Source organism: Chrysemys picta, chromosome 5, assembly GCF_011386835.1.
Source record: "Chrysemys picta bellii isolate R12L10 chromosome 5, ASM1138683v2, whole genome shotgun sequence".
Lineage (NCBI taxonomy): Eukaryota > Metazoa > Chordata > Testudines > Emydidae > Chrysemys > Chrysemys picta.
The window spans coordinates 65,038,430-65,063,595 of record NC_088795.1 but is presented as its reverse complement, the minus strand read 5'-3'; the positions used below and the strand labels follow the sequence as shown (position 1 = coordinate 65,063,595).

Genomic DNA, 25,166 nt, shown 5'->3' with positions numbered 1-25,166 from the left:
TCAGAATGCACATGGGTGGTTACGTGCCACTGCAAGCGCAGAGTTTCCCAGTTGAAGAAGGCTGCATCTCAGCTCCGCTGACTCTGCAGCTGAATGCCACCTTCTAGATCCTAGTGCCAGTCGTACTCCCATTCTGTGTGCTCGGAGCCTTCCTGCTTTCTGTGCAACAGTGAGTGCCCGCGGTGCGGCTGGGTAATGGGTGGTGGGGAAATGAGGGAAGGGGGGATGAGCAGGTGGAGGGAAGAAGCGGCGGGATGGAATAGGGCAGGAGGAGGGGAATATGGGAGTGAGGGGAGGGGGATGAGATGGGGAAGGGGAGGGGATAGGGGAATCGCAGAGTGAAACAGGAGCCCAGCATGTGGCGTCCCATTGGCAGCAGCTGGGGCTCTGCCATTAAGCAGACCCATTGAACCCTCATCCGGACAAACCCTACCCCCCCCTACATCTGGACCCCGCTAGCAAGCCCCAACCAGCTGCACCCAGACACCCCTAACAAGCCCCAACCAGTTGCATCCAGAACCCCCCCCCCCCCCCCCCAGACCTCACACACACAGATGTTTCTCTGGCAGCTGCACCCAGACACCCCAACAAGCCCACCCACACCTGGTGCAGATGTTTCTGTGGCAGCTGCACCCAGACGCCCCAACCAGCTGCACCCGGACCACCCTCTCAAGTCCCCCGCACCCAGACCCCCCCACACCGAGCCTCATCTCCCCACACCCAAACCCTTCCCTGCTGAGCCCTAACCGCCTTCATCTGGATTCCCTGCAGAGTCCCAGTACCTCTGCACCCGGAACAAGCCCCTGTGCATTCAGATCTCCCACTGAGCCACCTGCACCCAGATTGCCCCAAACAGAAACCTCTCACCCCACACCTGGATCCCCCACACTAAGCCCCTCCACACTTGGATCCTGCTGGGCTGAGCCTGTCCACCCACACCCGGTGCAGATGTTTCTGTGGCAGGGCCAGCCCTTGCACTGTGTTATGGTCTCACTGCTGAGTTCCTCTACCAGGGAAGCTTCAGGGTGATCTCCCACCTCAATGAAGCCAGTGGCCTGTGCTCCCCACTGCCATGCTGGAGCCACATTTATTTACTGACAAATAAAATTTGCAGAATTTTAAAATATCATGGTCATAATTTTTATATTTTTGGTGCAGAAATCCCTCAGGATGTGGTTCTCTGCTGTAATTTAGAGCAGCCACAGAACACTGTACCTATTTCATAGAGGTTCTTAAACCGGACTTACCATAGTAATCAAGTGCCTTCCAGTAGTGCATTAAGCAATGTGACTAATATCCATTGCTTCAATTTTCAGAGTAATCAAATTAACATGTTGCATGAACAACAGAGTGGAGATTTTCAAGAATGTACATAGGAACTAGGCCTTATCTACATGAGAAAGTTGCATCTGTTTAAACTTTAAATTGTTTTCTAAATCAATTTATTTAAACCAGCATAAACTGCTGCATGGAAGCTCACTTCAGTTTAAGAGTAATTTATCTGATTATCATAAATGGATTTCTCACTGATTTGAGCTAAACTTAAAAAAGCCTGGTTTGAACCAAAATAAGAGTAGCTACACAGGTTTTTGCATTGGTTTAATTACATTTATTTTAAATCACACCAATACAACTTTCTCATGTAGATAAGGCTTTAGTCCCTCACCTCTCATTGACTTCCAACGGGATCAGAGTTTAGCTATAAACCCTAAATTCATTAAAAACATTAGAAACAGAACATGCAATACTGAGAGTTTATTGTTCATATACAAAAATTTACCCTGGATTTTCATTTTGGCAGATCTCTTGAATCAAACATTGCAATTCAGATGAATTGGAAACTTTAAAGTTTCTTCCTCAAAACAAAGCCAAGATATTTTTGGAATGGCTCACGACAGAGCTCTTAACTACAGATTAAATGCATGAATGCTCATTGAAGTTATTAACTTGGACTCTAAACCAACAGTTGCTAACCAAGCTGTTTTGGTCTATAAGCAGTTAACTATTTACTAGTTTATGTTACATATTTACATTGTGTGCAATTCAAATATATTAGCCACTGAAGTACACAACAGGTCCAATTACACTGGTCTACAATTTTTGAGAAGTCATCTGCTTCAGAGATAAAATGTGCTATTTGTTATGTATTTTGATGTGCTGAATTCAAATATGACAATTAAAACAACTGAGTGGCTATTGTTTCTAAGATATTTAAATTTTTACATTTTATGTCTATGTATATTGTGTAGATAGTAGAGTTTGAATCATAAATTGTAAACCTAGGTCTTTTCATGTGTTTATGGTTGCTTTACATGATAATATTTCACCTGTCCTGTTTTTGTAACACTTTAAAAATCAGCAAAAGGGTTATATAAATCAAATTTATTATGAAACAAAAAGGCAAAAAACTATTCTGTACATAGTTTAGTCCTATTCAGTGTCTACTAGGCGCTTCTTGGCTTGTGTCTTGTATTCATTAACTGGAGCATCTCTTGGCACTGTCCAGCAATAGTCTGCAAGCATTGATGGGCTCCATTTGCCCTGATAGCGTTTCTCCATTGTTGCAATGTCCTGGTGAAATCGCTCGCCGTGCTCGTCGCTCGCTGCTCCGCAGTTCGGTGGAAAAAAAATCTAGATGAGAGTGCAAAAAATGTATCTTTAGTGACATGTTGCAACCACGGCTTTTGTATGCCTTGAGGAGGTTTTCCACCAACAACCTGTAGTTGTCTGCCTTGTTGTTTCCGAGAAAATTTATTGCCACTAACTGGAAGGCTTTCCATGCCGTCTTTTCCTTGCCACGCAGTGCATGGTCAACTGCATCATCTCGAAGAAGTTCACGAATCTGAGGCCCAACAAAGACACCTTCCTTTATCTTAGCTTCATTTAACCTTGGAAACGGAGGTACTTGAAAGCTGCTTGTGTTTTATCAATGGCCTTGACAAAGTTCTTCATCAGACCCAGCTTGATGTGTAAGGGTGGTAACAAAATCTTCCTTGATTTAACAAGTGGTGGATGCGGAACACTTTTCCTCCCGCTCCAATGACTGTCGGAGTGGCCAATCTTTCTTGATGTAGTGGCAATCTCTTGCACGACTATCCCATTCGCAGAGAAAACAGCGGTACTTTGTGTATCCAGTCTGCAGACCAAGCAAGAGAGCAACAACCTTCAAATCGCCACAAAGCTGCCACTCATGTTGGTCATAATTTATGCACCTCAAAACTTGTTTCATGTTGTCATAGGTTTCCTTCATATGGACTGCATGACCAACTGGAATTGATGGCAAAACATTGCCATTATGCAGTAAAACAGCTTTAAGACTCGTCTTCGATGAATCAATGAACAGTCTCCACTCATCTGGATCGTGAACGATGTTGAGGGCTGCCATCACACCATCGATGTTGTTGCAGGCTACAAGATCACCTTCCATGAAGAAGAATGGGACAAGATCCTTTTGACGGTCACGGAACATGGAAACTCTAACATCACCTGCGAGGAGATTCCACTGCTGTAGTCTGGAGCCCAACAGCTCTGCCTTACTCTTGGGTAGTTCCAAATCCCTGACAAGGTCATTCAGTTCACCTTGTGTTATGAGGTGTGGTTCAGAGGAGGAGGATGGGAGAAAATGGGGGTCCTGTGACATTGATGGTTCAGGACCAGAAGTTTCATCCTCTTCCTCGTCTGACTCAAGCGAGAATGATTCTGGTGCATCAGGAACCGGCAGTCCTTCTCCGTGGGGTACTGGGAGTATAGCTGATGGAATGTTTGGATAATGCACAGTCCACTTTTTCTTCTTTGACACACCTTTCCCAACTGGAGGCACCATGCAGAAGTAACAATTGCTGGTATGATCTGTTGGCTCTCTCCAAATCATTGGCACTGCAAAAGGCATAGATTTCCTTTTCCTGTTCAACCACTGGCCAAGATTTGTTGCACAAGTGTTGCAGCATGTGTGTGGGGCCCACCTCTTGTCCTGATCTCCAATTTTGCAGCCAAAATAAAGGGGATAGGCTTTCTTAACCATAGTGGTTATACTGCGCTTTTGTGATGCAAAAGTCACTTCACCACAAACATAGCAGAAGTTATCTGCACTGTTCACAGAAGTACGAGGCATCTCTCCTCACTTTGGCTAAACAGAAATGTGTCCCTTTGCAAAATCAAACACTGACAAATAAGAGAGCACGACACTGTATGATTTCTAGAGCTGATATAGGGCAATTTGTTCAGCAGAGTGATGTAAGCTTCGTTATGCTTGCATCATCCATGACTTCTAGGAATAACATGATGCAATTCATATCATGTATGACGCAATATCAGCTTCAGATTGCATCATTCATTGTTTTGCCTAAAAAGCAAGTACTGTCCAAACCCAGTCATAGATTTATTCCTAGATCCAGTCAAAGATGTATTTTAGTCATTTCTGGTTTAAATTGAGATCCCTTCCCTTTATAACTCACTTATCCTCCGCCATTCCCAAGTCAAGGGTCATATATACCGACCCAATAGCATATCTTGAAAACTAGAGCCAATCAACAATTTTAAGCATCATTTTCGTTCTCAGTGACCCAGAATTAGTAAAGTTTGACTACATTTATTTCAGAAGCATTTTGACTGTAGAGCAGTGTTATACTTCAGTGAAAAAGCTGGAAAATAAATATTTGATAATTACAGACAGATGTATGCATCCTATTAATATAATAAGTGTGTTCGACAGATTGGGCTTTAAAAAGCTATTGATAACACTTTACTTTGGAACTGGACACCTTGTCCTTTATCCCAAAGCTTATTTGACAGTTGAGAAGAAAGTTTTTCCTGTGTCACACACATTTTAGGTGTGAATTTAATTAAATTTACTGCTTATGAAAGTGATGGTCTGGCTAGACTGAAATTTAATGTAGGCAGCCACTGTTAAAGCCTTTTCACACAATACTGTTAATGCAACTCATTCCTAACTTACAACACACTGAGTCGTAGGCAAAAATTGCCCACTGCAATGAACTGCAACAAACTAGATAATGTTTTCACCTCTCTTAGCCAGAAGGCTGAGAAGTGTACTATAGCGCCTTTTGGTTTTACGATTTCAAGGTATGGAATGTATCTTGCTACGTAGTTGTCTCAACATGCCTGTGCATGGCGCTGTTCAAAATATTAAAGGAGGCGTAGTCCCTGCCCAAAGGATCACAAATGCAAATTCAGACAAAGACTTTCTTTCAGTAACAAAATGCACTCTGACAAATTGATGGTGTCAACTCAGAGCACAGCAGACTTTTTTAACAGTTAAACACTGCCTTTTTTGGATGGGTTTAACTCAAAGGCCACACGAAAAAAATGTGTTAAGGAGAGACTTCAATTATGGCTCATTCCACCAGTAGAAAAAGGGACTTCAGAACTAAGGGTCAGAGAAGCAGGCTTGAAAACAAGAGGAAGGAGGATGAACCAGGATCACTATTTCACTAGCAACTTCAGAGGAACATAGGTTATGAGAGGGAAAAATAGGATGAAACAAGAGGAAAGACATAGGCAGAGCAGAAATGGGGGCCTTAAAAAAAAAAAAATCAGGAAAAGAATTGTCAACTTGATACAGCTAGCAATAGGAAGACAGAGGAGGCATTAGAAGAGAGCAGTAACAAATGGAATAACAAGCGGGGTATATCTTCAGAACTGCATTTCATGTAAACTGATGGAGGGATCTATCCCTACCTACTCATTACAAAACTTTTAAAAAAATAATACTTTATACCAAAACAGATGACCTTGAACAAAAAAGACTAAGCTCTGCATTGTCATACTTTCCAAATTTAGTTGCATTTTTTCAGTGGAATATTAACTCCGAACATTAAGGTTGTGTTTTCCAAACTAAAGTATTCTATAAAGCTTTCCTGCTTCAGTTATTTATATGATTTACATTAACTCCAGTTGAAAGGTGGCCAATTTTTTTTTAAAAGGGTGGATTTTTTTATTTTAGAAATATGAGGAATGTCTTACCTAGTTTTAATGGAGAATTTCCTAGATGTGTACTGTGTGCTCTCCACTGATATTTGAAAGGACATTTTTGTTGAAACTTTGATAGAAATTCTTTCCTACAAAAGGAATATCTCAGATTTCACTCTCATGGCGCTTGTGATCAAAGGGGAAAATATTCTGATAATTTGGAAATAGGCAACTAAAATGTTAATATTTGGTTGTCTGACAAAAAAAATTTCTCCATTCAACCCAACAAAGAAAAGCCTAACAGACATGGAAAGCACTTATACTTAGGCTGTTAACATTATCCGCACCACTCCTAGAGCATGTTTTGCTGTTTAAGTGTGGACCTGGCTCTTTTGAAAAAGAACACAAAATTAAAATGTAAGTGTCAACCATTTTAAAAAAGTCAGTGTGGTGAACAAAACACTTTACATTAAGGCTCGCAAACAAGTTGTTCTTGCGGTCAACAACAACAACAACAAAGAATCAAAACAACACACTTCAGTAACAAATAAACTAAAATTTAAGAGTGGTAGCCATGTTAGTCTGTGGGTATGTCTACACTAGGGGATTAATCTGAATTTATATAATTCGGACTTGGGAAACAGATTGTATAAAGTCGAATGTATGCGGCCACACTAAGCACATTAATTCGGTGGTGTGCGTCCAAGTACCGGGGCTAGCACCGATTTCTGGAGCGTTGCACTGTGGATAGCTATCCCATAGCTATCCCATAGTTACCGCAGTCTCCCGCGCCCATTGGAATTCTGGGTTGAGATCCCAGTCCCTGATGGGACAAAAAAACATTGTTGCAGGTGGTTCTGGGTACAGCCTCACCCCTCCCTCCCTCCCTGCATGAAAGCAACGGACAGCAGACAACCATTTCACGCCTTTTTTCCTGGGTGAACACTGCAGACTCCATACCACGGCAAGCATGGAGCCCGCTCAGCTCAAGACAGCAGTCATGAACATTGTAAACACCTCGCGCGTTCTCGTGGAGTTTATGCTGAGCCAGGACCAGAAAAACGAGGCGAGGAGGCAGCGGCAGCGCAGCGACAAGCGTGATGAGGACATGGACACAGACACGGACACAGAATTCTGTCAAACCGCGGGCCCCGGTGCTTTGGAGATCATGTTGTTAATGGGGCAGGTTCTATCCGTGGAACGCCGATTCTGGGCAAGGGAAACAAGCACAGACTGGTGGGACCGCATAGTGTTGCAGGTCTGGGATGATTCCCAGTGGCTGCAGAACTTTCGCGTGCGTAAGGGCACTTCCATGGAACTTTGTGACTTGCTGTCCCCTGCCCTGAAACACCAGTATACCAAGATGAGAGCAGCCCTCACAGTTGAGAAGCGCGTGGCGATAGCCCTGTGGAAGCTTGCAACGCCAGACAGACAAACATCAGTCGGGAATCAATTTGGAGTGGGCAAATCTACTGTGGGGGCTGCTGTGATACAAGTAGCCAAAGCAATCACTCAGGTGCTGCTACGAAAGGTAGTGACTCTGGGAATTATGCAGGTCATAGTGGATGGCTTTGCTGCAATGGGATTCCCTAACTGTGGTGTGGGGCGATAGATGGAACCCATATCCTTATCTTGGCACCGGAGCACCAGGGCACCCAGTACATAAACCGCAAGGGGTACTTTTCAATGGTGCTGCAAGCACTCGTGGATCACAAGGGACGTTTCACCAACATCAACGTGGGCTGGCCGGGAAGGGTTCATGACGCTCGCGTCTTCAGGAACACTACTCTGTTTAAAGGGCTGCAGAAAGGGACTTACTTTCCGGACCAGAAAATAACCGTTGGGGATGTTGAAATGCCAATAGTTATTCTTGGGGATCCAGCCTACCCCTTAATGCCATGGCTCATGAAGCCATACACAGGCAGCCTGGACAGGAGTCAGGAGCTGTTCAACTACAGGCCGAGCAAGTGCAGAATGGTGGTAGAATGTGCATTTTAAAAGGTCGCTGGCGATCGTTACTGACTCGCTCAGACCTCAGCCAAACCAATCTCCCCATTGTTATTTCTGCTTGCTGTGTGTTCCACAATCTCTGTGAAAGTAAGGGCGAGACCTTTATGGCGGGGTGGGAGGCTGAGGCAAATGCTGATTACGCGCACCCAGACACCAGGGCAATTAGAAGAGCACACCAGGAAGCGCTGTGCATCAGAGAAGCTTTGAAAACCAGTTTCATGACTGGCCAGGCTACAGTGTGAAATATCTGTTTGTTTCTCCTTCATGAAAACCCGCCTCCTTTATTGACTCATTCTCTGTAAGGAACCCACCCTTCCCCTTCCCCCAGCTTGCTTTCAAACCAAATAAAGTCACTATCGTTTAAAAATCATTTATTCTTTATTAACAGATTATAAAAAGAGGGAGGGAACCCGGGTGGGGTTTGGGAAGAGGATCGGTGGGAAGGAAAAGGCCACTAAAAAAAGGTTAAAAAATGACAGCCTTTTGCTTGGGCTGTCCACTGGGGTGGAATGGGAAGGTGTACGGAGCCTCCCCCCCCGCCCCGCGTTCTTACACGTCTGGGTGAGGAGGATATGGAACATGGGGAGGAGGGGGGGGGTTATACAGGGGCTGTAGCGGCACTCTGTTTTCCTGCTGCCGTTCCTGAAGCTCCACCAGACGCCGGAGCATGTCTGTCTGCTCACGCAGCAGCCCCAGCGTTGCATCCTGCCTCTTCTGATCTTCCTGCCGCCACCTCTCATCTCGAGCGTCTCTCCTCTCCTCACATTGGTCCCTCCTGTCCTCACGTTGGTCCCTCCTGTCCTCACGTTCACTGGCTTCTTTCCTATACTTTGAAACCGTGTCCTTCCACTCATTCAGATGAGCTCTGTCACTGCAGGCGGATTCCATGATTTCTGCAAACATCTTGTCTCGCGTCTTCTTTTTCCGACGCCTTATCTGTGATAGCCTTCGGGACGGAGGAGGGAGGCTTGAAGAATTTGCAGCTGCTGTAGGGAGGGAAAAAAAAAAGAGAGAATTTTTTAAAAAGATACATTTTGCAGAACAATGCTTATACTCTTTCACGGTGACCAACACTATTCACATTACATAGCACATGTGATTTATGTGCAAGGTCGCATTTTGCCTCTTAATATTGAGGGCCTGTGGCTTTGCTGCTAGAGATCACAGGTCCGGGCAACAGAATTCGGCTTGCATGCGGCCATGGTAAGCCATTGTCTTTCGGCTTCTGCGCCCTCCTTTCCCACATACCAAGCAAAGCCTGTTGAGTGCTGCGGTTTTCCTGTTAACATTCAGCAGCAGCAGAAAACAAACTAACCCCCCCCCCCCATCCAATTCTCTGGATGATCGCTGTACCCCTCCCCCCACCGCATGGCTGGTAACAGGGAAGATCCCTGCTAGCCAAATGCGAAAAGCTCAGGGCCAATTCCCCCCCCCCCCCCCCCCCCTGCGCTTGGCTAACTGCAGGGAAGGATTTCTTTTCAGCCACAGGCAAACAGCCCAGTAGGAATGGCCACCTCTGTCCCCTTAATTAAGTTCCCATATTTCAACCAGGTTACCATGAGCGATATCACTCTCCTGAGGATTACACGGCAAGATAAAGAACGGATGTTGCTTGAATGCCAGCAAACACCGGGACCATACGCTGCCAGACTTTGTCAGGCAATGATACCAGATTACTTGCTGCAAGCATGGCGTGGTCAAGTGTCCTACCATGGAGGACGGAATAAGGCTGCACTGCCCAGAAACCTTGTGGCAAGGCTTTTGGAGTACCTCCAGGAGAGCTTCATGGAGATGTCCCTGGAGGATTTCCGCTCCATCCCCAGACACGTTAACAGACTATTCCAGTAGCTGTACTGGCCGCGAATGCATCCCAAGTCCTCAGGGCAAAGTAATTATTAAAAAACGCTTGCTTTTAAAACAAGTTTTATATTTTAAAAGGTAAACTCACCTGAGGTCCCTTCCATGGGGTCATGGTCTTGGATACTGGCTTGGGAGGGTTGGGAGGGTACTTCCGTCAGGCTGAGAAAAAGATCCTGGCTGTTGGGGAGAACGGAGTGCTGGGTGCTCTGTGCAAGCTCGTCCTCCTCCTCCTCCTCCCCCCCGATCTGCAGAATCCTCAGGTGTAGCTGATGAGACTATCCCTGACCCGGAATCCACCGTCACAGGTGGGGTAGTCGTGGCGGCCCCCCCTAGAATTGCATGCAGCTCGGCGTAGAAGCGTCATGTCCGCGGCTCTGACCCGGAGCGACCGTTTGCCTCCTTTGTTTTTTGATAGGCTTGTCTGCGCTCCTTGACTTTCACGCAGCACTGATCTGAGTCCCTATTGTGGCCTCTCTCCATCATGCCCTTGGAGATTTTTTCAAAAGTTTTGGCATTTCGTCTTTTAGAACGAAGTTCTGCTAGCACTGAATTGTCTCCCCATACAGCGATCAGATCCAGTACCTCCCGTACGGTCCATGCTGGTGCTCTTTTTCGATTATCAGCCTGCATGGTTACCTGTGCTGATGAGCTATCTGTGGTCACCTGTGCTCTCCACGCTGGGCAAAAATGAAATTCAAATGTTCGCGGGGCTTTTCCTGTCTACCTGGCCAGTGCATCCGAGTTTAGATTGCTGTCCAGAGCGGTCACAATGATGCACTGTGGGATAGCTCCCGGAGGCCAATACCATCGAATTGCGGCCACACTAACCCTAATTCGAAATGCTAAAATCGATTTTGGCGCTACTCCGCTCGTCGGGGTGGAGTACAGAAATCGATTTAAAGAGCCCTTTATTTCGAATTAAATGGCGTCATTGTGTGAACGGTTGCAGGGTTAATTCGAATTAACGCTGCTAAATCCGAATTAAAGTCATAGTGTAGACCAAGCCTGTATCAGCAAAAAGAGCGAGGAGTACTTGTGGCACCTTAGAAACTAAAATTTATTTGTTAGTCTCTAAGGGGCCACAAGTACTCCTCGTTCTTTTTGCTAAAATTTAAGTAATGAGAAGAGGACTTCAGAGTGAAAAATTAAAAATGATGTACAAAAGGATACACATGAAAGCTCATTTACTTACAAAAGAGTGTTACGTTGCCATCTGAACCCATATGATAATTTAGAAGACAAAGTTTTGACTCAGACCTTGTCTATACTTGAAAGGTTTGCAAATACAGACATACCATAGCTACACGTGCCCAATTCCCCTAGGGGAGACAGCTTATAATGGCTAAAAAGTTCTTTTGGCAGTATAATCTTCCTCGTTACCGGAATGGAATAAGCTATACTACCAAAAGGATCATTTTAGTCAGAATCACCATCTACACTAGGGATTTTGCCAGCACAGCCATGTCAGTTAAAGGTGTGATTTTTTTTCCCACATTCCTACCCAGCTCAGTGATACCAGTAAAACTTTCTAGTGTAGACCAGGTCTCAGACAGAGGCTATGTCTACACTGCCACTTTCAGTGCTAAAACTTTTGTTGTTCAGGGGCGTGAAAAAACACCTCCCTGAGCGACAAAAGTTTTAGCACTGAAAAATGCCAGTATAGACAGCACCTTATCGCCAGGAGCAAAAGCTACCACCGCTCGTTCGGGTAGGTTTTTTTGCTTGTTTTGTTTTGTTTTTTAAATCGCTGGGAGAGCTCTCCCCCTGGTGATAAAGCATGTCTACACTGCCCACATCATAGCGCTGCCATGGTCACGCTGTAATATGAGTGGTGTAGACATACCCAGAGTGTTGTGTTTAAGAAAGGCCAGGAAGAGCAAGTTTAATAACCTTTTTTGTAATATTTTTGAAGTGATCACAAATATAATGTAACCATAAATATTTTGCATCTGACAAGACTTTAAACATAAGCAAGCACTAGCTCATAATAGTCCTCCACTGGATGAACCTTCGAAAAGCCAGATAACAGATATAGCACAGACAATAGACACTTATTTGGAAAATAAAAACAAGTTGCTTGTATTTTATATTTTTTATAGATAGATAGATAGATAGATAGATAGATAGATAGATAGATAGATAGATAGATACACATACATATACATACATATACACACACACACACACACACAACTATTACTGTTCAGTAGCACAATTTTTCTAATCTTAGAAGGCTCTATACTGCAGGCCAGCAGTCTTCTACAATAGCCAATAGTTTGTTTATAGAGCTTTTTACACCAATTTACACAGGTGGAATAAATGCTGCCAAAGGGCTAGCCCCCACTCATTCACTGGACATCTGGTTGGCTCCACTGCTTCCTACTCTGCCCTCTGAATTCTGAGAAAAAACAGTAATCCTTTCAAGAACAAGCACAAAGATGTCCTAATAATTAGCCAATCCTACAATAAGACCAAAGAACAGAGCAAGTTTAATACAATCACAAGAACCAGAGATTAATCTCTATTTACCAGAGAATCTGTGAAACAAACCAGTTTAACACCAAAATTACTAAACTGAAACTAGGTTTCTAGCAAGATAAACATCAAACTCGATAAATGAGAAGATAAGGAGGGCTTCTAGTAATAGCAAAATATCTTTTGCTTCACTCTACCCATTTATAACTAAAAACCAGCTCAAAAAAATATACAGCATACTTATTTGAATGAAGGGATACAAGTACTGTAGACACATTCTGTAGGCGAAATGACAACAGCACACTGCTTAGTAAAAGTTTAAAACTGTTCAGTTTGTGATCAGATCCAAGGCACAAGAATAAATATTATACAATTAATGCCAATTTAAACCTGGCCATTACACATAACAGTGTCCACAAACTCAGAGCAGCAGAAGCAACAGCTCTATCCCAAGACGATTTTCAAATGCCATAAAAATGCCAACAACAAAAAATCTACACTAAAGCAAAATTATGATTGAAATCAACTGTAGAGAAGAAATCCCAGAGTTTTGAACAAAATTTATTTCTGCCACATTTCAAATATACTATTAAAGAATGTTTTATGCCCATTTTCCAGAAAGGGAAAACAATGATTTGAGAACTAGAAAACATGCTTTGTAGTGAGAAATTAAAGAAGCTCAGTCTATTTAGTTTATCCAAGAGAAGATTAAGAAGTGATTTAGTCACCATTTACAAGTAAGAGCAGCAAAGAGTCCTGTGACACCTTATAAACTAACAGACGTATTGGAGCATGAGCTTTTGTGGGTGAATACCCACTTTGTCGGATGTACATGCAAAGACTGGAAGCTGGAGTTAGACAAATTCAGACTAGAAATGAAGGTTTGTTTTTTGGTTGTTGGCTTTTGTTTTTAAACACTGAGTGTAAATAATCACTAAAATAACTTGCTAAGGAATGTGGTAGATTCTCCATCCCTTTAAGTCTTTAAATCAGATATCTTTTTAAAAGATATGCTCAAATGGAATTACTGGGTGAGATTCTGTGGCCTCTGTTATGCAGGAAATCAGATCAGATCATCAGAATGGTCCCTTCTGGCTTCAATCTATGAAAAGTAGACATCTAAGGCCAAAGATTCAGAAGTTTTGATCACTTATCATACCCACCACTCCTGCAAAATCAGGCCTAAAATTTGAGGCATCCAAATAAACAATACATATTAATATAGCTTTACTTTAATGACTCAGCTGGACTGGTGTGAGGATGTAAGGAAGTCAGGTCTGTTTGTGATGCAGGTTAATGGGAGGAATTTGAAGAAGGGAATGTTGAAAGGCTGGCACACCTATGAGGGCAGAGTTAAAATTGTGTATTGATAATAAGATATTGCTTTTTTACTCAGTATCTTTTTTACAGCACTGTGTATCATGTGAAACTTATAAACTGCATCTATCTAGCACTTCTTTCATTTAAAAGTTGCAGCATTTGGGGTGTTTGTTTTCAAGAATGTGTTTACTCTTTTAAGATTCTTCTCCCCCACTATTTTAAATGTAGTAAATTCTTACTCTTCTCAACTTGCATAGCATGAATGTTGAAGAGGGATATCCGACTTGTGGATCCTGAGATAAAGTGTAATAAGAAACAACGTGTTTAATTATGAATTAAAACTCTGGAGCACCACACAATTCCAGCCACACCACCTCCATCAACCCACACATGTTCCCTGAACCAGTAGATGTAGTGGGAAGGCATAGGAAACAGACTGAGCTGTTGTTAAGGCTATGCTGGCTGTATGCCTGCTAGGGACTCCCCTATACCACGGGAATTCCAAATAATGGACTTATAGGTGGTTTCCATTCTCTGGCACTCCCTTTGCACCAATCAGATAGCACAACAGGGCAATGAATCTGCCTCCAAAGTATTGATTGCAGCTCCCTTATTAATATGTTTATTCTGAGGACTAAAAAGATTGGACATCAATGACATGGAGCATTTCTTCAGAAGATGATATGCTCAAGCAGCCCCAAGAGTGATGCAACACAAAAAAGAAATTGAGAAGAACAAAATGTAATTCACTAATAAACCTAATACCATATTTTATCATAATGCAAGTTCACTAGCACAGATAGCCTAAAAGTTACACAATATTTTGACACTCAATTTTAAGAGCACAATCAAAAAGATCCCCACCCTCCCTTCCCTTTTGTGTGTTAAAAAAAATAATTGTTTAATAATACCTCTAATGGGCCTACATTTTCCCACAGTAATACTAACCTGATGATTTGAGAACAATAGGATTTCTTACATGTAGAGGCAGAGGATGCAGCTGTTTCCACCTATAAATAGGATGTTGCTATATAAGATGTGATTGCTATTGTTTCTACAGTCCATCTTCCAATCTTCTCAAGTAAAGGTCAAGGTACATTTTTAAAAAATAAAAATTGAGTTCTTTTTTAATGTAATAGAACTAAAAAGTAGAAAATATGGATGCAATAATTTTATGGAAATTTCCCAGCATCCAGCAAAGCTTACTACATAAGACTGACATTACAACAACAAAAATCCAACATCTTTCAGAAGATTGTGTACACAAAACTAAGTTACATTAGTCACACTGGTTCAATGTGTACAACAGCATTTTAAAGATACCTGAAAACACCAGATGCATCAATTCCAAACAATCCCACTTTTTAATATGAATCAGGACCTTTCATAAGTGGACCCCATATCAACTATGAGTAAGTACAAGAATATATAAACTATATTCAAGTTTTACACTTGACCAAAGCTTTTAACAAGGAAACAGAAGGATAAAGTAAAGTAATACAGTATCTGGGCTAATATTATTGGCCAATGGACATTGAGAAAAAGTTAGGGAGCATCTTGAGGGTTACTGAACACACACCCCATACCACACAAATCAGGAGAGACCTGATATTTTATTGAGTTGACCTTTGAAGTCCTCAAAATTAGAAGCCTACGGTGCTCACCCCATTGTGAAAGAATCTAGAAAGGGGAAATCTGAGTGATTTAAAGCCAAAAAGTAACATTTTAACCCTTTTGCTAGTACAAACTGCTTTGTTTTAGAGTAGCAGCCGTGTTAGTCTGTATCCGCAAAAAGAACAAGAGTACTTGTGGCACCTTAGAGACTAACAAATTTATTAGAGCATAAGCTTTCGTGGACTACAGCCCACTTCTTCGGATGCATATAGAGTGGAATAAATATTGAGGAGATAATATATACACACATACAGAGAGCATAAACAGGTGGAAGTTGTCTTACCAACTCTGAGAGGCCAATTAAGTAAGAGAAAAAAAACTTTTGAAGTGATAATCAAGATAGCCCAGTACAGACAGTTTGATAAGAAGTGTGAGAATACTTACAAGGGGAGATAGATTCAATGTTTGTAATGGCTCAGCCATTCCCAGTCCTTATTCAATCTTTGTTTTATATTTTCAAGACCAAATAACTGTTGGAGTTGAAAACCTGTCAAACAAGTTTCTGTGCACCAGTGAAAGTCCACTGGTGGCAACACTAACAGGCACAGACATTTCAATAGTGTGGATTTGAAAAGGTCTTATACATGCCTATGCCCAGTTTACAGTGGCACTATCACCTGTGAAGCTGCTCTAGAAATACTTACGTTTTCCAGCAAAAGGCATCCTCAGTTTACAACAATGGAACACAGTCTTCTTACAGAGAACTATTTCAATTTTAGCATTGCTGTGTGTCACCCAGAGGCTCCAATCAAGGTTTGGCCCCTCTATGCTAGGGGCTGTATGAATCCCAAAGAAAATGTAGTCCCTGTTCCAAAAAGCTCACAATCCAATTTAAGACAACAAACTAGTACAACAAACAATGGCAGTCAAGGGAATGAGAACACACAGGCAACACTAATAAATTTACAATCATATTGGGTAGCTATGTGCACAATTTAAAGGTTCTGAAACATCCTCAGATTAGGGTTGCCAACTTTGTAATATAAAAATACAGGACACTCCAGCAGAAATGCCAGAACTTCCCTTGCCTCACCTCTTCCCCTGAGGCCCCATGCCCCGTTCTCCCCGGTCACTCGCTGCTCTTCCCTTCTCCCCCCGTCCCTGCCCTGGTCAGGAGGGACTCGCCTGAAGAGTTGGGGCTGGGAGCTGCAGCCACCCAATGCAGGTAGGTGGCGGCCCTGGCTGAGTAGGGACTGGCGGGGTTGATGACTCTGTGCCCCCCTCTCTCCCCCCCCCCCCGCAGTAACCGGAATATTGGGTGTCCTGTAAGTAGATCTGACCAGACACCATAAGGTTCCCTTTTTGACTGGACTTTCCAGTCAAATACCAGACACCTGGCCACCCTACCTCAGACCTTTCGGGGGCTCTAAGCAGAGCACAGAATAGAACTATGAAATAAAATGATATATATTTTATAAAATATCTTCAATTTGCTATTAAAAGTTAGCAGGTGGAAATGAAGCAGCATTTCTGATTACATATTTCTCCAACAACAGAAGATTGTGAAAAACAGATTTTTTTTAAATTATGGAAGTTATGATGATTCAAATATGCCCGTTGGGGATGAAAGCTGCTTTTGTGATTAATAAAAGGGAGGTTTGAGTTCTATTCCTAATTCTACTGAGGACTTCCTAAATCAGTCATTACACCACTCTGAATTTCTTCAATGCTGAGACTAAACTCAATATTTATCGAGTGTTTTGCAATATTTGTGTTTGACTGGCTACTTTTCACATTTTTCACAAAAGAGGGCCAGGAAGAGTACGTACTTTTAAGGAACAAATGTGTTGCCTCCACAACACTCCCACCCTCTGCCAACTATTTGAATGAGGGACCAGACTCACATTCCAAACCTTTCCCCCTGCCATCAATTCATTCCAGATAGTCAAATCATATTGATTAGCTCATCAGGCCAGCCTGAATAATTTCTTTTTAACTGTAGCCATACCACTTTGGAACTCACTATGTTTCACATATAAGTAAGTTTATAAACACACACAGAAATGTAATAAGACTTCCAATATGCAGCAGGTGAAAATGCTGGTTAATGCATATATGGTTTGGCTTAGAGTAGGCCACAAACAAGACAAATGTACACACATTATACTGCACATGGAATGATTAATGTTTTCAGGTCATCTTTTCAGAGAAAGACTAGACTTTTTGGTTTTTAAAGTTTATTTCAATGACGTGAACACATACAATACTAATATGTATAGACTGACAGAGCTTCCAGCAAGTACTCAATTCATTTAAATGATTTCCAGCCATGTTAAAATCAATCTTTGTGTACAGTGGTTAATTTTAGAGCTAAAGCTCAGATAAATGCTTTAATATAATACAGAGCTAAATATCTGTTTTGCAGCTATACTTTGACAAATGGGTATCTTCTACCAGTTTCATGTAGCAGTCCAGTATTTTATTACATAAGCCATTATATGCCATACTTGCCATATTATGCAAGTTACCAACCTCCACTACATATCTGTATTTTGTCTGTTGAAAAAAATCTGCTTATTATTAGAATCTGACATATTACAAACACAATAAAAACTGATAGTTTTGAAACTTCTCACTTTCTTTACATAGTTTTCTTTTGCAAAGAGCTGCTCTCTATGCTAGGAGAAAAACTGCCAAATCTTAATGTCTGTCTTCAATATTTTTTAAAGTGATTGATTAGTTTGTTCAGGCTAGGGTCCTGATAAAAACAACAACAAAATTCTATCACCTGCTCTTCAAAACAGCAGGCAACAGTCTTTTTGCTACTTTCCAGAAAAATTATCTCATCAAGGAAAAAAGGTTAAAGAAATTACATGTTTTCAAAACAATGAGAAAAATAGAGTAATTACAATTTATAGTCAGTCATTTAAAATTAGAAATTAGAAATCTGATGAGCTACATTAGAGGCAATGACGGTAATTCTGGTAGTACTCTACGTCACTTGATTGAACAGAATACGTAGACATCTTTCTGGACTTTTTGCTCATATTTTCATTTTTATATGTTAATTAGACTAGAACAACCTATCAATTTTGTATTTTCAGCTGTCAAAATAACAAATGCTGGTGATATTGATCTGGTTATTAAGCAGAGGTCTGCAGTCCTACTATTGCTGCAGATGCAGTATTAAATAATTTATCACAATGCCAAAAAATAATGCGAAACTCACTGGTAAAAGTGAATCATGACTTTTCACTACTTTCATCAGTAGTGCAAATGTCTCCTCCCCAGCTTTAGTTGATATTTGCATGCAAAAGAATAGAGATACTAAGAAAAATAAATGTGTGAATAATGTTTAGTGGCCTTCTAAGAATACAAGTTGTAAACATGAAGGTCCTATTCCCTTCATGCTAATTGCTTCACCTTGCTTTGTAATTTTTGAGACGTTATATTTTGCACATTAGCTATCAAGAAGATTCTCCTCTCCCTCCCAGATTTTCATCTTCAAAGAGAAAAAAAAAAGTAGTAATGCATGCATGATGTTGTGCATTCTCAAAGGGAATAAGGCTCTTAAGAGCAGTTTAAAAATGAAGGCATGAAAAGTTCCAGATGAAATACAAATTTGATCCCATCCATAAAATATAACTAATCTTGGAATACAATAGCTTCATACTGTAAATCAAGTCTAAAACCCAGGAAGACCTGTTCATGTCCTTTTTCATACATATCTGATAAATCCAAGCAGTATTGAGTTACTCCACTAATACTGAACAGCAGAGATCTCCTGCATATGATGAAAGCAGAAAACCCTACAACATTTAAGTTATTTATAGAAACAAAACAGAATGCTGATATCATCAAAATGGAGTCTTCCCCTTTGACAGTCATTTTTATAGAGAAAGGCAACAAGAGTTTACAAATAAACACCTACCTATTCACAGAAATTACAACTAAACTAAGCAGACGCAGAATCTTAACTTGATTATCACTCACAATGTTGAGATAAAGGAAGTTAAGAAATAGAAGTGGTCATTTATCCTGCTGCAACTAAAGGCATATCTATTACAGTTGCACATATTACAGGACAATTTTTAGATGCTATTCTTAAAACTTTTGCCTAACAGTTGTTAGAATCAGGCAGGATGTAACTTAACAATTTTACTAAGAAGATTTTAAAACTCTGTTGGGCAACTTTTTCCATCTCCTTTTGTTGATAGGGACTTCTACAAAAGTCTCTATCTAGTATCAAAAACAATTTTAAATTGTTGCAATACCAGCCAGCACCACCAAACTAGTCCTCCAGATGTAAACTTAAGAATTTGGGCAACATCAAACAGAGCACCCAAGAAATGGAAGACGGCAGGGGGACTCACTTCCCCCACTACACAATGAAAAGTTCCCAAAGGACTTTGGGGGAGCACAGACTATGGCAGCCATTCTACCATGGGGAACAGAGCATCTGAAATTAACACGGTGGCTCGATCGTTATACAGCAACCCCAAGCTCCGATTCACATATCTCACACTGCCAGCAAAGTAGGAGAGTCTAGATAATACTTAGTCCTACAACGAGTACAGGGGACTGAAGTAGATGACCTTTCAAGGTCCCTTCCAGTCCTACAATTCTATGATTACCCACTGCCTGTTCCAAAGGGGTCAAACCCCATCCACAAAAATTAGAAGGCAAAGTCTTCATGGCGAATCTCAAGTTTCCTGGCTGTTTGTAGGGTTTTTCCCACCTGAACAAGGCACAATATGCAGTAATCAGGGTTAGTCACAAAATCAAAGTTTGTGCTTTTGTTCTGGATATGGATGACTCAACAATACACAAGAGTGTGCACAAACATTACTGTCATGCTTCATTTGTATCTGTGGTAGAAATGACAGCACCTTAAGTGTGGGGGCTGTTATCTGGCTTGCTGGGATAAAGGGATTACCTCTTTAAGAGGTAGAGAAACATGGACAGGCTGCCTCCCGCAGAGCGGGTCAGCATGGGGACACTGACTCATCCCCCCAGGTGGTCTGACCAGAAGGGAGGAGAAAGTATATAGATGTAATCCAGGCAGGAAAAGCCTTTTCTCATCCAGACCAAGCAGAGCAGCGCCCACTCCCATCCTTATAAATAAAGAAATACCAGATTTGATCAGGATCTGCTGTGGGCATTACACTAGCCCAGGGGTAGGCAACCTATGGCACATGTGCCGAAGGCAGCACGCGAGCTGATTTTCAGTGGCACTCACACTGGCCGGGTCCTGGCCACCAGGCCGGGGGGGGGGGGAAGGACTGCATTTTAATTTAATTTTAAATGAAGCTTCTTAAACATTTTAAAAACCTTATTTACTTTACATAAAACAATAGTTTAGTTATATATTATAGACTTATAGAAAGAGACCTTCTAAAAATGTTAAAATGTATTACTGGCACGCAAAACCTTAAATTAGAGTGAATAAATGAAGACTCGGCACACCACTTCTGAAAGGCTGCCGACCCCTGCACTAGCCACTCCTTTCTCGGGCAGCTGGGAAGTAATTTTTCCTTCACTGATAGATTGGCCAAGGCAGAGTGGGGTGTTTTTGCCTTCATCACTGTGATTTTAGGGGGTGTAGTTGGGGCAACGGGGGGAGGGAGGGATAGCTCAGTGGTTTGAGCATTGGCCTGCTAAACCCAGGGTTGTGAGTTCAATCCTTGAGAGAGCCACTTAGGGATCTGGGGCAAAATCAGTACTTGGTCCTGTTAGTGAAGGCAGGGGGCTGGACTCAATGACCTTCTGGGGTCCCTTCCAGTTCTAGGAGATAGGATATCTCCATATATTATTATTAATTTATTTATTTAACAGGAGTTAGGCTATGATGTCACAACTCATTAGGTAAGTGTGTGGCAGATGTCCAGTGCAGGTGCTTCACAGGAAAGGGATACAGTGTTCAGATAAATGGATTGGTAAAGATTTAAAGGAGATGTTTGTTAAAGGGTCAGAAATGGGTGGGGGGAGGAGGGAATCCCATGACTGGCACAGCAGGTAGCCAAGCCCCACCTTGTATAGCTCACCTTAACCCTCATTCAAGGGGAGGATGTAAGGTTCCAGGACTCGGTTGGCTGGGGACCAAGATGGAAAAGGGGGGCAGGATCTGACAGAAGCCCCCAGGTAATATTGAAATTATCATGGATTTACCTGCACTGAACACTAATCTGCCCGGTACTCCCAGACAGTTTAAGTTGTGGCCTAATTAAACCGCATCCAGTGTTTCCTGTGGTCCTTCTGGTATAGCCACACAAGGAGGATGGATCACAAATGTTTGCAAATTCCACCTAAATTGTTTGTATAAATTAATTATTTTCTTTAAAAAAAACAACAACACTATACTAAATTTTTCAACCTTTAAATAAAACCAGAATTAAATATATTTACTCCAATAGTTAGAGCTGAGGTTGTAATTCTGGTTTGTAACAGCTATTGCGCTTCTCTTGAAATAACATTCCTATGCAAAAAATTTCAAATCTAGTTACAACATACAAAAACAGGTGTCTTCTGAATGGTTTTTGTTCACCTGTGAGACATCACTCTTCCACAGTGTGGATTGCAGATGATGAGAAATGCTATGAAGTAGATGTCATATAACAGGAATCTTTTTTCTTTTTAATTAAGAGCAAGTGCCTAACCCCTACATAGAAAGGATACAGAATCTGATTCCTTTTCAATTCATGCTACCCCCTCTTTCTGCCCAAGTAACTGAAAATTTAGTTTCAGGTTTAGTACTACAAAGTCCCCGATTTATTACAGAAAATTTCAGTATGTTCTCCTCTCTTAACATAAGCCTTGCATCATTCTACTCACCATCTCTGAGGTATTTTTTTTCTTGACATGCAACTCATTTATTGTTCTCTTCGACATCATGGTGGGGAGGTCAGGAGACTACATTTTATGGCTAGGCGGATAAACTTTTACAAATTATTTTGTTTTATGTTGCAAATATTATCAAGTGCTAACAAGGCTAGCCTACTTAGAAACAGATCACCTGGATCACCAATGGCCACTCTGCAACTTTTTCCCCCCTTCTAGAAACAGTGGACCATTATTTTTTTCTTCTCTACAAGAAAGTAGGTAGATACCAACAATGCTCCTTAGATCATCCACTTGATCTTCTTTTCTAAAGAAAAGAAACACTTCATTTTTTTTCCTCCACTAGTCCAAAAAATAAAGAATAAAAACTATTGGAGGATTTATTTTACTCTTCCTAATGAGAAAAGATCAAGGTCCAGCAGGCCAGCCACCACTAGTGAAGTGAACATAAGTATGTACACACTCTATAGAAAGTATAATATTTACTTTTATATTGTGAAACATTTTTGTTGTGCTTAATAAGTCTTAAATAATAAAACTAGCAGAGTCTGTGCACATAAGTCAGCACTGCTAATAAAACAGGTGTGATACTCTTGAAATACACACGTGGGTTTTGGTTCTAAAGAGAATGTGCAAAAATATGTATTTTAGAGAACTGAAATGCACTATATGTTGCAGTTCGCTATGATTTCCCTATTAGCCAAAACACTTTTCTTAAGTTTCATGGTCAATCTGCTTGGTACATTGAAATCTATAGTCAACTCTTTTGTTGCTAACCACCTCCAGCATACTCTATACTGCCAATCTAAATGGTTGTTTTACCAAAATCAGAGCCAGCACTAGACATAAGCAGACTAAGCAATTGCTTAGGACCCCAAGCAGCTCAAGTGGGCTCCTCTATTATTAATTATTAATATATGTTTTTTGTGTCGGGGAAGGCCCCCAACAATATTCCTGCTTAGGGCCCCCCCATGGAGTAACATCTGACCAAAATCATCAGATAAGATGGGCCAGATGTGTTTTCTCCTATGCTCCGGGAACATAACCTATTATCTAAACAAACCAGTAGTAAAATGGTTAATGCTTCCAAATTCTGACACAACACAGCAAGCAGTCAAAACATCTTCACAAAACTTAGTTAGACCCCTTGGATCCTATTTCTATAATTGCTGTCAATATCCTAATTTTTTTCCCTCTTCTACCATCTAATCCTGAAGGCATACACTTAGAATTTTTTTTTTTAATGTCTAAATAAAATTATCTTCCAAGTTTCATTTTGACACACTGACCATTCTTTCGAGTGGTGCAAATAAAATTCAGTGTTTTAGAATAAATTCAGGTGCAGCCTACCTGTTTTTAGACCTGCATAAAAAGAACTGTTAATTAAAAAGTATCAGAGGGGTAGCCGTGTTAGTCTGAATCTGTAAAAAGCAACAGAGGGTCCTGTGGCACCTTTGAGACTAACAGAAGTATTGGGAGCATAAGCTTTCGTGGGTAAGAACCTCACTTCTGCATCTGAGGAAGTGAGGTTCTTACCCACGAAAGCTTATGCTCCCAATACTTCTGTTAGTCTCAAAGGTGCCACAGGACCCTCTGTTGCTTGTTAATTAAAAACACTCTCTTCTTTTCTAGAAAAGGTATGTCAGTGACCAATATTTTTTCTTGAACTAAACATTAAGAGTATGCTTTACAAGACAGGTGATAATTAACTGTTGGCAATTTAAAAAGGTATTCCTTTTATAAACTGCTATGGTGATGAATGCAAAAGCCAATGGAAATTCACATATGTGGATTTTTCATTGACCGGAAGAAAAATTATACCAAACTTGCATCAGATGAAAGCCGTTAAATACCAGAATACAAACATTTTATATCCTAAGGTAGATGAACAATGTACTCCTCACCATAGGCAACACTGTTCTAAATGATCTAAATTATATTAGGTTAAATGAGTAAAAACTTACGGTTTCAGCCTACACATTATAAAACCTCAGTTACTTTTAAGAACTTTCAACTACAATATTAGAAACTTTAAACAATACCTAGTATAATGAAGGGCATTTCCTTGGAATCAGAGATCAGCGAGGAGTGACTGGCTGAGGGCCATTAGTTTTCCTGGAAGTGCCATGTGTTAATATCATTAATTCTCTAATACAGTCTAAATTTAAACGGCAGATATGCTCTACACCCATTCCTCTTCTATTTCAGTACAAAATTTGATGTGTGATATTGGCACCCATAGCTTGTCGACAGGACATGTGACAGACAACAATACCAAATATTAAATATTTTCAGCGCAGTACATGCTCCAGCATTTAAGGCAAATAGTCAGAGCTCATCTGTGGTCTTATGGCCAGGATGTAGATGCTAGTAGAACTTACTGTACCACAGAAAGATGAGGAGGCTGATTGTGACCTAAAACAGAAATAGAAGTACTGTTTTTTAACCTCCTCTGTTGTGCTTCAATCTGTGTGTGTGTTCAGGTCATTTCTAGAGATTCAGTTCCCTATATATTATTAGTCAGATTTCCTGACTCTCTCCACTCGCATAAGAATGACAAAGTTTTAACACATAATAGCAATATTAAAGCATAAACCATGACAGACAAGAAAAGTATTTCCAACTACACATTTTTACCCATCTCTCCTAATGTAGATTTTTTTTTCCTTTGGCATTAGCCTATACTGAACACAGTGTTGTAAACTCTACATTGAGAGCATCTCAATATTTGGTCTTTGACATCAAGCCCCAACTCCTGGATTCAAGTGATTAAAAAAAAAAAAAAGCTTTACATAAAAGTAGCCTAATGGTTGTGAGAAAAAAACCTGAAAGTGTGGCTCAATTGCATTCTAAAGACTCAAAAAACAGCACACACAAAAAAACCTAAAAGCTTTAAAAAAAAAAAAAAAAACTCCTGTTTATAAGCCAGTCCTATGATTTTTCGGCCTGACATGATTTTTGAAGATTTGGGGCTGTGATAATGACTGTGATGATGTCTTTAAGAAAAATAATCATATGTCTGCAGGAAAAAGGCACTAAACAGACAAACACAAAACATTCAAACAATGCAATGGGAAAAAGAGCCCAAAGTTTTACTAAATATGAAATCGTGTATTCTGGAA

General features: G+C 41.0%; 2 protein-coding genes across 24 annotated transcripts in view; both read right to left on the bottom strand.

Moving 5' to 3' along the window:
- The window catches only part of RAPGEF2 (Rap guanine nucleotide exchange factor 2), a 326,588-nt gene that overhangs the window by 246,493 nt on the left and 54,929 nt on the right, over positions 1 to 25,166 (bottom strand). The window lies entirely within an intron of this gene.
- LOC135983659 (uncharacterized) lies at positions 746 to 23,503 on the bottom strand. Its single transcript, XM_065596496.1, has 2 exons — positions 9,887 to 23,503; positions 746 to 8,924 (listed from the first exon to the last, which is right to left on the bottom strand). Exon 2 carries the CDS (start codon positions 4,109 to 4,111, stop codon positions 2,999 to 3,001), a length of 1,113 nt encoding a protein of 370 aa, XP_065452568.1. The 5' UTR covers positions 4,112 to 8,924; positions 9,887 to 23,503; the 3' UTR covers positions 746 to 2,998.